Raw genomic sequence first — 17297 nt, 5'->3', positions numbered from 1 at the left:
CATGTTCCAACTTCTCTGTCTCATGAATGTTTTCCTAATGTTTTTGAACCAGGAACCAAAGTTCACACACTGTATTTCACTGATGCATCTCCTAATTCTCTTTCAACCTGTAGTGTCTCCTTATTTCCATGTAATGTTGCTTAATATACTAGTAGCTAGATGTCTTTTATAGATTCAATCTTTTTTAATATAAATTATTATAAGAATTTCTTGTTCTTTTTCTAACTTCTTAAGTTGAATCCTTAATTCATTATTTAAAAAAGTTATTTCTTGGGGCGCCTGGGTGGCTTAGTTGGTTAAGTGTCTGACTCTTAATTTTGTCTTAGGTCTTAATTTCACGGTTCATGAGACTGAGATCCGAGTCAGGGTCTGTGTGACAGCATGGAACCTGCTTGGGATTCTCTACCTCCTTCTTTCTTCCCCTTCTCCGCTCTGCTCTTTCTCCCCCTCAAAATAAACAAACTTTAAAAAAAGTTATTTCTTATTTAGTAATGTCATACATAACTTAAGGGTACATGCTTTCTTTTGAATTATTTGGCATAGATATAACAGGTTGTATATATCTATCAGGTGTAGATGGTATCCTTTATCATGAAAAACTACCTTTGAAACNCGCGGGGCTCGAACCCACGAACCGTGAGATCATGACTTAAGCGAAAATCGGACGCGTAACTGACTAAGCCGCCCAGGAGCCCCACATCTCTTTTCTTTTTGTCTGTATTCGTTATGTTTTTGTCCATCATTTTATCATCATCCTTATTTAGATTCGTATGCTTCACTCGTATGGAGCATCACAGAATTAGGTTTTAGTTTTTGGTTTAATCTGAGATACTTTTCCTTTTATTTATTTATATTTCTTATTTTCTTTTTAAATGTTTTATTTATTTTTGAGAGAGAGCTAGAGACAACATGAGCAGGGGAGTGTCAGAGAGAGAAGGAGACACAGAATCCAAAGACAGGCTCCAGGCTCTGAGGTAGCTGTCAGCACAGAGCCTGATGCTGGGCTCGAACCCACGTACCACGAGATCATGACCTGAGCTGAAGTCAGACGCTTAACCGACTGAGCCACCCAGGGACCTCAATGCTTTTCCTTTTAATATATGTTTATCTCATTTACATTTACTGACACTTTGGTTCTTTCACCTTGGTTATACTGGATTCTGTTTAAAAGTCTTTTTTTAAAAATTATCTTTAGCAGTATAATCTCTGCATTCCTTGTATTCTTCTGATAGGTGGTGAACTTATAGTCTGTTTTTAGTTCTTATAATAGCTATCATTACAGCTTTAAAATTTTTTTCAAGTTTATTTATTTTGATAGAGATAGAAAGCAAGGGAGGGGCAGATAACAGAGAAGGAGAGAGAGAGAATCCTAAGTAGGCTCCAGGCTGTCAGTGCAGAGCCTGACTTGGGAGCTCCAACTCATGAATCAGGAGATCATGACCTGAGCTGAAATCAAGAGTCAGATGCTTAACTGACTGAGCCACTTTTTAATAAATCTAAATCACTGTTTCTTATAATGTCCCTTTTAGACAATGTCTACTGGGTTTTCTATGTGACCGATGGGGAAGCTGGTATGCCCAGAAGTGTTCTTCCCATTTCACTATCATCTTCTGGTTGGTTATATTATTTAGTTCCTCCAGTAAATGTTCTTATATCCTTAAAACTAACTATATACTAAGAGTTTAACTCTTTTTAACTTGATTTTACTGCTCTAAACTTTATTGATCTCTCACTTTGGAAGATACAAAGTATTTTCCTGCTGCCTAATTTTTTGTTAAATATAATTTCATTTTGTAAGTTTTCAAGATTTCCAACATATTCTATTTTAAAAAAAATTTTTAAGTTTATTTGAGACAGAGAGAGAAAGCAAGTAGGGGATTGGCAAAGAGAGAGGAAGAGAGAGAATCCCAAGCAGGATCTTCACTGTCAACACAGAGCTCAGTGTGGGACTCGAACTCACAAACTGTGAGATCATAACCCGAACTAAAACCAGGACTTGGACACTTAACCAACTGAGCTACCCAGGCGCCCCTATATTCTATTTTGTAACAGAATTCTCATGGGTGTTATTAACTCTATATCTAAGGTTCAATTCTCATCATCATTTTTTTTTTAAGTTTATTTCGAGAGAAAGAGAACACGTGCAGAAGGGCAGAGAGAGGGAGAGAATTCCAAGAAGGCTCCTCACTGTAAGCATGGAGCCTGACCTGGGGGTGGAACCCATGAACCATGAGATCATGACCTGAGCAGAAATCAAGAGCTGGATGCTTAAATGACTAAGCCACCCAGGTGGCCCATCATCATCAATCTTTTTAATAGTAGAGACTGACTCTCTTTTTAAGATTTTTAAAAATGTTTTTTATTTATTTTGAGAGAGCGAGTGAGCGAGCTGGGGAGGGACAGAGAGAGGGAGAGAGAGAATCCCAAGCAGGCTCCACACGATTAGCACAGAGCCCAACATGGGGCTTGAACTCACAAACCGTGAGATCATGAGCTGAGATCAAGAGTCAGACGCCACCCAGGAACCTGAGACTAACTTTTATAAATGATTAGTTCATAAGCAATTATTTCTAAATTAGAGACTTCGGCTTTCCTAAGTAACCTGGTAATTGTAGGATCCTGAATAATGAACATCCAGGACAAAGGACTCTGTACTGATTTAGTTCAGCTGAGTGTTTAATTTTAAAAAAATTAGCTATATTTAGTTTTTGAGGGAAAAAGTCAAACAGATAACATAAATTCCCTTCCTCCTCAGCCACCTAGTTCCCTTCCCCGGAGGCAATCACCATTATCAGATTCTCAGCTCTTCGTCCAGGATGTGCTGAGTATACACAAGTAAATGTGTGTATGCTCCCCCGCCCCCGCAACAGTGGCATGTTATCTGTTCTGCACCTTGTTTTTTTTTTTGACTTAAGTTTTTAAACCTTTTAATTTTGGTAAAGCTTACTTCTTCATGAAAACTTTCCCTAGTATCTACCATTTCAATTCTTCTCTCATTCCACTCTGTTCCCTTCCCTTCTCTAAACTATAAAAGCTCCTTCCTATAAATAACATGTGGTGTTTAAAATACAGGACTCATATTCTTATTTATCTTCTTCATATATGTAAAAAGACAGCATAAAGATTAAAGCATGGGTTTTAGAGCCAGGCAGACCTTGAGTCTGAATGTGGGATTCCACTAATTGCTAATGAGTGACATCATGGGTCAATCGCTCTCTTTGAGCCAAATTTCCTCCTCTGTTAGATGGGAACAGTAACACATACCTGCAGGTTATCAGTAAATATTTTTCACAGGGCCTGCAGATAGAAAGAACTCATTAAATGCAATGTGGCCACCATGCATTATGGCCACCACCACTACCACCATCCTCATTACCAGCACAGCAACAGCGTAAGAATGGGACCTCTACAGGTACACTAAGGAAGGGCTTGGACTAATCCATTTCTCAGACCAACAGGGGTGGCTGTGGCACATGGGCCTCAGCCATTGCAACCAGCAGGAAGGTAAATGAGTGGCAACTTCTGGGATCCTTGGCCCCTGCCTCTAGTCTGTGGCAGAAGTAAACGATACTTCTTTCTTCTCACTACTCATACTATGAGAAGACTGAATCTAATCTCACAAATGGTCTGGATGCATTCCATTCATGACCAGGGAGCAGGGATTAGGAGCTTCATGCCAACAGTCACATGTTACCATGGGATAAGGGGAGACACGAAGCATGAAGGTTATATAACCTGTCTGGGACCACAGACGCCAGAACTTACAGCTGACCTGCTAAGCACAGAACCTCCTTCCTAAGTGCTTCCATACAGTTTAGGGATCTATCAGTTTCTTGACTCTAAGATGAAGGTCCTATTCTTTTTAGGCATCTGTTTAGTGCTCAGCTAGTAAGCTGACCGTAGGCCTCTGCATAGTGCTTAAGGGACCTCTAAGGAATCAAGGGTGAGTTTCCTCAATGGCTTTCCTTGACTTCTAAGTGGTGAGGGCAGCTCTGCCTCCTCCTCCTTCTCTGGTCACTTGGTGAAAGGCTGCCCAGTTCCCCAAATGTGGGCCATGCAAGCACCGAAGTCCTCCTCTAGGCCTGGCGAGTGCCAAACAGCTTCTGGATCCATCATCCACTATCAATCCCAGCTAGTGTCTGTCTAGTGCAGTCTACCACTTTCTTCCTTAGGTCAAGGCTTATTCTGTGCTCTTCCAGGCTGCTTTTACTACAGTTCATTTTAACTACCGTAGTCAGAGTAATCTTTCAAAAACAGAAAGTCTGATCTTAATCACTTCCCTACTTAAAATATTTCAACGCATTCCAGTGACTGCAAACTTCTTGGTCTGCCTGACCTATCTGCCATGCTGTGTTTTCTCAGGGGCCTGGGTATGCTCTGGTAACCATCAGGCCTTCACTCTTCCTGTTCCTTCTGCCTGGAACCATCTTTTCTTTCTTCTTTGTTGGCCCAACTCCTCTTTCAGGCTATAGACCATCTGAATAGCATCTCTTCCAGAAGCCTTCCCAAATCCCCAAGTACTGGACTGGAGCAGGAACTGGATACAGATTTGTTGAATAAATGAATGAATGAATCAAGTATAATAAAAGATACATGCAACCTGATCTCCAGGGTGGCTGCCTAGGCAGTTAAGCTGTGGGTACCCATGTGTCAGAGTTTTTCCCATTTATAAGTTGGAACAAATCCCATTCATCAGATAGCCATCTGAAAGCTTTCTAAGACTTACTGATATATACATAGTTTTGGTAGGAAATTCATAAAGCACAAAAGGGTACTCAAACTGAGCTTCTTCCTCCCTCCTCCTCTGGCACCCTGAGCCCTACTCCCCAGAGACAACCAATGACAACTAGATTTTGGGTATGCCTCCTCAGATAGTCTATGCATATGCAAGTATATAAGAATATACAGAATCCTTCTCTTAAGAGCTTCTCTCACACAATACCTCTATCCTCAAGATCTTCACATATGACCTAGTTTTGGTAGTAGAACAGACTTAGGGATTCAAATGGATAATGTTAGCATTTTGTTTATTCTAGTTTTAAAAAGTTCCCCATATCCACTTTCTGTTGGGAAGCTTTAACATTAAGATGGACCATCCTCGGCCACAGCGTCAGGAAAGGCTCCTAACGAAGGTGGCACTAGTGGTGCCTATGCACTCCGTCCTATTGAGATAGGTCACTCTGGAGGCTGCAGGGGAGGCTCCAAGGATGAACCTGGTGAGCCTATGCCAGAATTCTGAGCGTCACGGATGCATCAGGTCCTGACTCAGGATTCTGGAAACGGAGTGAGGCAAGGTCAGGAGGCCAGGCCCAGAATGAGGCACACTGGGGAAGCAAACTGGGTTCTAGAAGGCTCAACACATTCTGGAGATGACAGACATGGGAGGTGGATCTTGCAAGAGGCCCATGAGATTTCCAGGAGTAGAAGACAAGAACAGCTGTGATGGATCCTATAGTGAGAAGCCAGCAAAAGCTGAGTGAAGACCTATAAAGGTCCTAGACTCTGTTTAGTATCTTCTGGGGCAAAAGAAAATGGAGAGTTGGGACTAGTGCAGATGTGTCAATGTAAGTGGCATGTACCAGAGTTACAAGCATAGGCCTGGCCCGTTCAGGAAAAGGCTGGAAAAGACCCCTGACAGACACCTTGCTCAAAATTCTGTCTGCCTCACGAGTATCATGTAGATAAGCCCTGTGGGGTTGGGATTCTAGGTCAGGAATTGGACACAGAAAAGGGGCTTTGCTTTATAGGGAAACAAGCAAAAGGATTATCCTCCACATTCCTTAGGCCAGCTATGCAAACTACCACCTGCCAAGAGGAAATGCCATCTGCGAGGGCAGTCACAGCAGTTATCTGGAGCACAGGGTGAAGAGGCCACTGTGGGCGGTTTCATCCTGCTTGGGCCAGGAGCTTCCTTCTGTTCTGTATCAAGGGGTGGATACCCACATTTGGCCAAGGTCTTACTAGTCTGGGCTGTGAGTGAGCAGGCAGCCTGGCATGACCATTCCCCAGAGTGGAGAAACACCTCTGAGGTCTGACTATACTGGTATGAGCTAAAAGCTTCCAGTGGCCCAGGAGAAAAGTTCACTTCTTTTATCTACCTGTAGATCCTTCAAAAGCAGGACATAGTAGTAAAATGTCTTTGCTCTACCCTCAAATCAGCATTATAATGAGTCATTTGCTGTTTAGGCTTTGAGATTATTTCCGAATCCTTGGATTTCTGTAACACACATTATCTTGGGGCTGCAATATAGTCCTTTTCTCATTGTAAAACAATCCTTTGTTGTAAAAGCAATGAAGCAGGGAGCCTGACTCATGCACAGGAGCACAGGGAGGCAATATGCTCCCTCGGGACATGAAGTGTTTGTCTACTGGTGGCAGATCCCACCGCCAAGCTAGCCACCAAATCTCTGAGGATAAAAGAAATACTTGCCTTTTATTTCCTCCCTCCCCGGACAGCCCATTCCTGTGGTGAGCTAGGTCAGATCAGTTCATAGGGTCCCTTGGGCCCCTATGTATGAGGAAGATAATTACAAAGACACTGTCACTCTACAAGCCCTTCAGAGTTTAGAAAAATAGCATATATGGCCTCAAGGTCATCTGCCCCATCTGCCCACATCTGATCACATCCCTAACTTAAACATGCACAGAACTGACACAAGTTGCCTTTGGACAGTGAGTGAGGAAGCAGTGTTAAAATGTGTCTATCAAGTGACAGAGAGAATCCATTCTGTCTTGACCTAAAAGGGCTTTCCTCCTGTAATATGTGCCCAGGTTCATGGACACTGAAGACAGAGCACATCCTCAAGGCTCTGTGTCAGGGCAGTCTGACCATTTGTGCTTTGTGTGGAAAAAAAGCAGAGGGGAAGCTGAGGGAGAAAGTGCCAAGGAGCCAAGGTGCATTAGGGTGGCAATACTCATGTGGTAGACAGGGGATAATTATAGCCCACACCCTTGGCTTTGGCCACGACTTACAAACCTGTATCTGAGGACCAGACAGTGATCCTTGGTTATCTCCTGGACCTATGTTTTTGCCTATGCTTTCTATCCCCAGGACAGGTACTGCCAACCTTCCTGACCTTCCAACCTAGAAACTTAGAGGAGTTTATCCTAGATTCTTCCTTCTCCAACTAACTCCCCACATCTAGTCTGTCACCAGATTCTACTGATCTAACCTCCATAAAACCTCCTTCATCTACCTGGAGTGGATACTGTGGGGAGACCCAGCCACCTCTATTTCACTTTGCTTCTGGAGTGAGTGCCTGGAAAGCAACAAGGGCCTCTAAAAGCTGGGCTTGAGACTCCTTGGTACAGCACTCCAATACACACATCCGTCCCTCCAATGACCCCGCTCCTGCCCTGTACTGCACCCAGCTCAGCTGTTTCCCAAGACAATAGCTCTGGTATGCTTGGTTGTCTCCGCTCCCTGCGGACTGGCAATGGGATCAGCAGGGCAAAACTGTGCTTGGGACACCAGGTTATTTTCTTCTGTCTGATATCTATTTGCTGGGCTGGCTCAGGAAGCTCAGACCCCAGGTCTTCTGACAACAATGAGCATTTTATCATCACTGCAGGAAATTTAGAATTTATTTTGGGTCTCCAGGCACCATAGTTAATATGACTAAAAAGAGCTACTTCCAAGGTTACCTGATGATAGGACAACGCAAGGTTGAGTGTAACCTACAGGATGGGTGGATTTTTCTAAATGTTATCAAGGAGGTGTGGAAAATTCCAGTGTATGCAGCAAGGGATTAAGGGAGAAAGTCCTACTGGACCATACTATACCCTCATGGGACAGAAGAAGTGCATCAAGATCTTGTTGATCCAGAGGTTAGGAATACCTGCTGCCTTTTTAGTCCACTGATATTAGTTGGAAGGCCAAAGAAGGCTTAATAAATAACCCAGCTCAGGGAGGTATTGTCATGGCAACTTATCATTTTAAGAGATAAACTCGGGAAGAAAGCTATCACATATGATACAAGAAAAAGATGTCAAAAATTTCCCTGGACCAATTTTGTTTGTTTTAGATTTTAAATATTTATTTTGAGAGAGAACAGGGAAGGGGCAGAGACAGAGTTGGGGGGAGAGAGAGAGAATCCCAAGCAGCTCCCATGCTGCCAGTGCAGAGCTCAACATGGGGCTCAAACCCAGGAACTGTGAGATTATGACCTGAGCCAAAACCAAGAGTTAGACACTTAACCAACAGAGCCACCCAGGTGCTCCTGTTTGTTTTAGATTTTAGAATGGTAAGAAGGAGAATGAAGAGAGGTCTGTTGCATCTAAACACGATTTGAAAGGCATGCAAAAACAAGAAATAAAACATACTGCTTACCTTGTGAACACTGGTCAAGACATTTAGGAAAGAGAAATCTAGAGAGGAAAAAAGAGAAATATTTAAAAACCATTAATGTTAGAACTGTCATTGATTATTTCCAACAAATATGTGACTATCTAAGCTGACTTACTCAATAAGGCAAGTGGTAGGCAGTACTAAGCATCAAGAATAGCCAGGGCTCTGCAAAAGGTTTCCATAGGAAAACCAAGGAACTCCACAGAAGTAGTCCTTATATGGTCAACTATTGATGGAATGTTCTCTATAGACTATAGGAAATAGAGAAAGAAAGTCGATCCTTTTTTTTTTTTTTTGAAAGAGACACTGTCCTGATAGTAAAGGGAAATTTCAAGGGAAAATGAGAATTACTTCTCCTAACTCGGTCTGGGGTCGTCAATACTAAAGCTGTCATGTGTCCCTTCATGTGCATGCTAGAATCCTGGTTCCCCTTTAACACTATTCTGAGCTCTAATAGTGAACGAATAGCAGGAAACTGATTGGAACAAAGATTAAGCAGGTGAAGATGACTGCTTGAAAGTGTAAGCTTCTTAACTAAGAGAAAAAACCCCACTCTGTCAATGCTTTAAAACTCACAAAACATCACAATACCCTTCTCAGGGAAGATAGCTAACACTAATGAGAATAGAAGCCTTTTATCAAGTTCTTCCCATGGCCTGTGTACCATGCAAGTAGTTCACCTGCATGGTCTTGCTCTGTCCTCATAACTACTCCATGCCTTGGGTACTTGGAAGCTGAGAAGAGTGGGTGGGTCTGTAATAGATGAGCAGTCTAAGCACTTTGCCCATGGCTTCAGATGAAGCTGGGAAGTGGGAGGGCTTTCGCAGGGACCTAGGTCTGTTTAGCAACACAGAGCTCCCATGTTTTCTTTCCCTACAAATGAGATGCTTTCTGAAGCCACACTTCTGAATTGCTGCTGGTCTAGGTGGCATGTGGTAATGATGTTCAAAACACTGGGGGGGAATCTCTCTCCTGCAGTCTCCTTGGTGGTGGCAAGTCTTCATCCTTCTATTTGATTTCTGAAAACACTGTTTGGAACCAAATTTGGTGGCCAAGTGAACTGGATGAATACCATTTTGGACTGTTGATGTAGTTCTCTTGCCTGACTCCCTCATGGTTTCTGAGGAATTCCAAGGAGGAACCCCTATGTGCTCTGAGCTAGATCAAGAGCCCTGGAACAGGGAAGAGACATCCCTCTGCACTGGAGTCTTCCCAAGAACAGAACTCACTGACTTCACTGCACTCAGTCTACTGAATGGCCTGACATAATAGCAAATACATTCTTAGAAAGTGTCTGTCCCCATCAGTGCCTGTGACTTTAGAGAACATGCCCTTAAAGGCCCTTCTCAATACCCTGCTAGCTTCCTGACAGCGGCCCATAGCAGTTCACACCAAAGACATCTTAGACAAAAAAAAGCAAAGCTCCCCCTCAAGGCATTTTATCCAATCACAGGCTGGATGCTCACGCTTTAAACTTCTGACAGCTGCAAAGAAAAGAGACTTGTGTGTGTGTATGACTCCCTAAAACTGGAAGGCAATTTCTCTTATCTTGGCATCTTTGGCATCTGTCCTTCAAATTCATGTTAGCTTCTTTATAATTCTTACAAAACTTCATTAAATATTTTATTATGGGACTTTCTACCCTATATCATGATTAATTGTGTACATGTCATTGGTGTGGTATTTGGAAAATTATTGAACTTTTCTGAGCATTAGCTCCCTCAAGGTAAAACATGGTAAAGAAGCCTATCTTAAAGAGGGGGTTTTGAAAATCCAGACAGGGTAAAGCATCACAGTGCAAGGCAAACAGGGCAAGGTAAATGTTGGTCCCCTGCTTTCTCTATCTATCATCCTCCACGTTTCTGAAGAGTGTCTGACTCTTAAACAGAGCAGACAAATTTTGTGCCAACAAGCATTAAAATATTGTATGTACAGGTTATTGACCAGCTCTTCCTCTGAGTAACAAAAATAACTGATATATATTCCTAAGCCTCACAGGTATGGTATTGTGCATTTTGTAGTGTGCCAACCAAGTACCTGATTTACATAAAATTCTAAGAAATCAAGAAATGATGATACTGATCCAATCTGCCCTAAAACATGGGCCTCACGATTCCTACATACATTTTCATAAAAGAGTAGATATCACATGAGCAGAGATGTGGGATGACTTGTTCCCTGCTGCCCTCTCACTGATTAGAATGGTCCCTGGCACAGCGGACACAACAGACACTCACTGAATGAAATCCCCTAGAAAAAAGATACCAGGTTAATCTCACATAGACCCGTTCTGAATCCAAACTGCGCCCATCCTTAAAGAAGCCACACTAACCTTCACTTCACAGAATGGAAAAAGAAGTCCTACTATGCTCTGTCCCCACCTGTTTTTTAAACCATAATCTAGAAACAATGACATAAAATTTATCTTTTGTAAAGGTAGCCACTTTACAAAAACTTGATTCTCAAAAAATCTTTTTATCATAAAAGCAATATATAATCCATAGCTAACAAAATACTTAATGGTTAAAGACTAGATGCTTTCCCTTTCAGATCAGGAACAAGATACAATTTCTGCTCTTGCTACTTCTACTCAACATTATACTAGAGGTTCTAGTAACGACAAGTAGGCAAGAAAAACAAATAAAAAGCATCCATATCAGAAAGAAAAGGTAAAGCTATCTCTGCGTACTCATGACACATTTTTGTATATAGGAGAATCCTAAAGAGTACACACACAAAACACTAATAACTAATAAAGGAGTTCAGCCAGGGTTGTAGGATGTAAGATCAACAATCAACTACATGTCCATACATTAGCAATGAACAATCCAAAGATGATAAAGTAGAAATCAATTCCATTAATAATAACATCACAAAGAACAAAATACTTAGGAATAAATTAAACAAAGGAAGTATAAGAGCTGTACACTGAAAACTAAAACAATGCTGAAAGAAATTTAAGACCTAAATAAATGGAAAGACACAGCCAGGTTCATGGGTTGTAAGACTTAGTATTTTTAAGATGTCAATACTTCTCAAACAGATCTATATATTCAATACAATCCCTAGCAAAATCCCAGTTGTCTTTTCTGGCAGAAACTGACAACGTGATCCTTAGGTTTACATGGAAATGCAACGAACTCAGAATAGTCAAAACAATCTTGAAAAAGAACAGACTGAAGGACTCTCACTTCTCAATTTCACAATTTAACTACAAAGCTACAATAATCAAAACAATGTGGTACGGGTATAAGGACAGATATATCTATTAGTGGAATATAACTGAGAGCCCAGAAAATAAGTCTTCACATTGACAGTCAATCGGTTTTTGACAAAAGTGCCAAGACAATTCAATGGAGAAAGAATACTTCTTTTCAACAAATGGTGCCGGGAGAAATGGATATCAACATGAGAAATAACGAAGTCGGACTTCTACTTCATGCTATATGTAAAAATTAACTTAAGATGGAACACAGGCCTAACTGTAGGAGCTAAAACTATAAAACAGAAGAAAACATTGGAATAAATCTTTGCGACCGTGGATTAGGCAATGCTTTGTTAGATATAACACCATAAACATAGGCAACAAAAGAAAAAATAAACGGGACTTCATTAAAATTTAAGAGCTTTTATGATTTAAGGGATACCATCTAGAACATAAAATATCTGATAAAGGACCTGGATTCAGAAAACATGATGTACTCTTATAACTCAAAAAGAGACAGCTCAGGGTGCCTGGCTGGCTCAGTTGGTAGAGCATGCAATGCTTGATCTCAAGGTTGTTGAGTTCAGGCCCCACAATGGGCACAGAGATTATGTAACAAAAAAAGTAGGGGGCACCTGGGCGGCTCAGTGGGTTGAGTATCCAGCTCTTGATTTCAGCTCAGAGCCTGAAGCAGAGCTCAATCCACAACCCTGGGATCATGACTGAAGCTGAAATTAAGGGTTGGATCCTCAACCGACTGAGCTGCCCAGGTGCCCTGGGTATGTATCCTTCTAGATATTTCCTAAACGCATAGAAATAAACATTTAAAAAATACATATTGTTTTGGCAATTTACTTTTCTCAGTTCACAAAATACTGTGGACATTTTTATATGTTAGAAATGTACTTGATTGTTTTAAATGCCTACCTAGTATTCCACTGTATGAATATCCCAAAATTCAACCAGTTTCTTACTAATGAGCATTTGGATTATTTCTAGTTCTTTGATATTATAAACAGTGTTTTTTAATAAAGATTTTTATTTTTTAAGTAATCTCTACAAAGTAGGGCTTTAACTTACAACACTGAGATCAAGAATCGCATGCTCTACCGACTGAACCAGCTAGGTGCCCTTATATTATAAACAGTGTTGTTTTGAACACTGCCAAGCACATCTGTCATGTTTCAGACTACTCAGTAGTCTGAATAGAATAGCTCCATAGCCCATGTGCATGGAGTGATCATTAGTTTTCCAACAGAACATCAGTAGACTACTATCGTAAATTTCTTTCTGGAAGGAATTCAAACGTAAATTTGGAAATTTCTAATTTCTATTTTTTAAATGTTTATTTATTTTTGACAGAGAGAGTCAGAGCATGAGTGGGGGAGGGTCAGAGAAAGGAGGAGACACAGAATCCAAAGCAGGCTCCAGGCTCTGAGCTAGCTGTCAGCACAGAGCCCGACGCGGGGCTTGAACCCATGAACTGTGAGATCATGACCTGAGCCCAAGTTGGACATTTAACTGACTGAACCACCCAGGCGCCCCTAGGCGAATTCTTCTGAAGTATAACCTCCATCTGTTGTTTGCTAATTACTATCTTTCCTACCTTTTTAAAAGGACAGTATCTTGTCTCACATTAAATCTCCTTCTGCTTTAGTGCATTTTATTTTTTTTTTTAAAGATTTTATTTTTAAGTAATCTCTACACCCAACGTGGGACACATAAGTCATAAACCTGGCATCAAGAGTCATATGCTCTTTCAACTGAGCCAGCCAGGTGCCCCCTTAGTCATCTTTAAATAAAAACTTGAGGAAAAGAAGCACAACTGATCAAAAGAGTGGCATGGAAGAGTCAATACAGTAGTCCAAAGTACAGTGGTGATGCTCAGCATTCACCATAATAACCTAAGACAAAGGAAAATAGACCACCTTGATTTTTTTATGGGAGAGCAGAACCTAAGTCACAGTTAAAGAGAAGAGAAATGGCCAAGATGTTTCCTGAAATCAATTGAGGTGATAAGGGAAGTAACCTCCAATCTAATTTATAGGAGAAATCCAAAGAGATCAACTTGGGACTCAAATAGGAAGGGAGTTCTTTCAGATGAAGGTTGAAGGGTAGATCAGTTAGTTCCCAGGAGGTAACAGTAATATGGACTAGCCAGAAAGACCACGTGGTTACAGACCTGGGACACATTCCACTAGGCTAAAGGGACAGGAAGTCAAGTAGCTCTACGAAGGGACAATGTAATGTTTAAATATCTCCCCAGTGAGGAGTGTTCTGAGGATGAAATAGATACTTCCAGACACCACTGGTGAGGTGTAAACCTCAAAACCCACTCGAAAAGCAATTTTCAACTGTGAATAAAGAGTAATAAAATTGATCATACAATAATATTTCTTTGAAGAATCTAAAGAAATTATCTCAAATTTGACAAATTTATATGAGTAAAGATATTCCTACAGCATTATTTATAATAGTGAAAAGTTGGAGACATCCCATGTGACTAACCACAGGGAAACTGTTAAGACAATCATAGCCAGCCATACACACAATTACCACTGTGATACTGGAACATAAATGTTAACTTATATGGTATGTTTATATGTTAATCTAAGAAGGATATAAAGTTATATATATATTGCAAAAAAAAATGGAGATAAAAAAGGCAAGGAATTCACAAAAATTATAATAGTTAAACATTGATTTAGTGAGATTATGGGTAAATAATTACCTAGTTTTCATTGTTGTTGTTACATTACTTAAAACGTTTAGAGAAAAAAATAGTCCACTTCTTAGTAGTGAGAATAAGTATCATTAACTGAGGTTAAGATGGCTTAACCATAGGAAAAATTATCTGTAAGATACTCCAAGTACGATAGGAAACAAATCACCTTCCCTGCAGTAAGAGGAAAAGAAAAGTCTGTCATGGGCATTCTTCTTTTTTAATGTTTGTTTTAGAGAGAGAGGGAGAAAGTGAGTGTGTGAGCGGGGGAGGGGCAGGAGGGAAGGGGTAGAGGGAGAGAGAGGGAGACACAGAATCCGAAGCAGGCCCTAGGTTCCAAGCTGTCAGCCCAGAGCCTGATGCGGGGCTCAAACTTGTGAACCGTGAGATCATGACCTGAGCTGAAGTTGGACACTTAACTGACTGAGCCACCCGCGTGCCCCATGGGCATTCTTTTTTTATGCGAGAAGCCATTTCAAGTCCTACTACTCTAGATGGGCAACTTTTCAGTGCACAAAGAAAGGTGGTGAGAGGCTGTCAGTATATTAGGCATTTTCTGAGAACCTAGCACAAATCAAGCAACAACTGAGCATTCATTATGTATAAGTAGACTAATGCATTCTAAAAGACAAACATACATAAAGATGTGTCTCCTTCTGGTGGGTAGGAAAAAATTGTTTTCTGTGCACTTAAACCCCCACCTCTTGTGGGCTAGAGATGATCTAAAGTATGTACCTGTGTTCCATGTAGCAGCTCAGGGGCTCCACGCACACCGTGATGGCACCAATGGTGAAGGAGGACTTGACATTTGAGTCTGGATGGGTCTGCAGGGCCTGGACAACATCAATAACATCTGTGTAGCTGGAGGAAAAAAGAGAAAGATTAGTTCACCGACTGGGGCCACAGAATGGGGGAAGAGGGGTACACTGAGGGGCTGTGTGAGCAAGGGTGGAAGGAAAATCACAAGGAGGAGCCTCTGACTAGGTTTCTTGGGGTCACTCCCACTTCATGATTCAGAGCCCGTCCCTGAGCGCCATGGTGTTTCTGCATTCCCAAACCCCATTAGTACTCCCAACTGTGCAAGAGTGAGTGGAAGAATCTCCCACAACTTCTGGGAGTGAAGGGAAGCCTGCAGATGACCCTGGCACTCTGATGGTGGGATTGGTGTCCTTAGGCCTGTTTTCCAATCAATCTAGGAGCTCCTATGTTGCTATATTGGCTTTAACAGCTTTCCCCGCTCCTTTTGCCTCACAGAACACGCAGACAAGAGAGAATGGGGAACATCAGGTACCTCTGTAGGTCAGCAGACACATGTCAAGCCCTGCTTTCAGTTGCATTTCCTGCCGAAACTCCCTCCAAACTCCAACTTCCAGAGCCAATTTAATTATTTTTCATTAGAAAATGAAACATGTATGTTTACGATATAACTGCTCCTCCCAAGGCCTCGTCCTTCTCAGCAGAGGGGACTCCATTCTTTAGCTGCTAGGCCAAAAATTTTGCTAAATCATCACAGACTCCATTTTTTTTCTCAATTTTTAAACTATAGAATGAGATGGCTGCTCACATTCTCACACTGCTACTGGGCCAGGACTGCCACCAACTCTTGCATAGATCACCCTACAGCCTCCTCACTGGCTTCCCTACTTCGTCTTTTTTTTCTTTTTAATTCCTATTTATTTGAGAGAGAGAGAGAGAGCGCGCGCGCACGTGCACACATACTCATGCATGTGTGTGCAGGGCAGGGGCAGAGAGAGGGAGACCGAGGATCTGAAGCAGGCTCTACAATGATACCAAAGAGCCCAATGTGGGACTCAAACTCACAAACTGCGAGATCATGATCAGAGCCAAAGTTGGACACTTAACCAACTGAACCACCCAGACAGGTGCCCCTCACTGATCTCCCTACTTCTGTCTCTGGCCCTGCCCAACCTATTTTCAACACAGAAGTCAGAAGGGTCATGCTAATCCCATTGTGCTAAGCCATTGAGTGGCTTCTATCCCAGTCAGCGTCAAAGCTAAAGCCGTTACCACAGCCCACACAGTGGTCTATGATCTGACTCCCACACTGCAAGGACTTTCTCCTCCTATTTCTTCCCCTACCTGAATCTACGCACTGTGGCCTCCTGGTTCTTCCCGAAACATGCCAGGCATATTTCCACCCTGGCATTCTCTCTCTGTCCCTTCCTCTGGTGCTCTTTTCCTCAGATGTCTGCCAGGCTTGCTCCCTCGTTCCTTTCAGGTCTCTGCTCAAATGGCATCTTATGAGAGAGGTATCTTCTGACTTCCTACAGCCTATGTGATATAGCAACCTTCCTTCTGACACCACCTGCCCCCACCCAATTCTTCCCTACAGCACTGAACATCAGCTACACACACTGTATTTTCTCATCTATTTGTTTATAGTCTGTTTCTGCAATAGTAATGTAAAGCGGCCGTTGAATGGTGGAATCTATGGTGCCTAAGTAGGATAGATGAAGGAAGTGGATGTTCAATCCAGGTTGACCCATGGCCACTCCAAGAAGGGACCTCCTCTCTTTACCTTGTAGAAAACATTTTTCCCAGCCTATCACCAAAAGGTCATTTCCTATGGAGGGAAGGGAAATCAGAAGGCAGCCCTGTTGACATGGGCCCTTGGGAAGCCAGTGATGGTGGCTGGGGGATAGGTACAGCCTGCCTGAGCCATTTCCTGAGTTCCTACAAATAATTCATCTGCAAAATGGCACTTGGCTTTATCCCAGACTAATAATATTCACACCCCAACCCTCAGGTCTGCCACTGTCCTAACCAGTTAGCAGTGCTTCAATCAAGAACAGGATGTGCCTGGGGCGCCTGGGTGGCTTAGTTGGTTAAGCGTCCGGCTTTCACTTGGGTCACGATCTTGCGGTTCATGGGTTCGAGCCTGGCGTCGGGCTGTGTGCTAACTGCCAGCTCAGAGCCTGGACCCTATTTCAGAGTCTGTGTCTCCCTCTCTCTCTGACTTTCCCCCGCTCACACTGTCTCTCTCTCTCTCCTAGAAATAAAAA

The 17297-nt window shown here is 42.1% G+C and overlaps 1 protein-coding gene across 1 annotated transcript in view; it reads right to left on the bottom strand.

Annotated features, from left to right (window-relative positions):
- The window catches only part of DNAAF9 (dynein axonemal assembly factor 9), a 133268-nt gene that overhangs the window by 17912 nt on the left and 98059 nt on the right, over nt 1-17297 (bottom strand). Inside the window, exons 29-30 of the mRNA XM_077767045.1 lie at nt 15010-15135; nt 8330-8367 (exon numbers count right to left, since the gene is read on the bottom strand). Of these exons, the coding sequence (XP_077623171.1) occupies nt 8330-8367; nt 15010-15135 (164 nt within the window). The remainder of the gene's footprint in view (nt 1-8329; nt 8368-15009; nt 15136-17297) is intronic.

The sequence above is a fragment of the Crocuta crocuta genome, unplaced genomic scaffold, assembly GCF_008692635.1.
Source record: "Crocuta crocuta isolate KB4526 unplaced genomic scaffold, BGI_CrCroc_1.0 scaffold15, whole genome shotgun sequence".
Taxonomy (NCBI): domain Eukaryota; kingdom Metazoa; phylum Chordata; class Mammalia; order Carnivora; family Hyaenidae; genus Crocuta; species Crocuta crocuta.
Note: the sequence above shows the minus strand (reverse complement) of the source record. Positions and strands in the feature narration are given on the sequence as shown.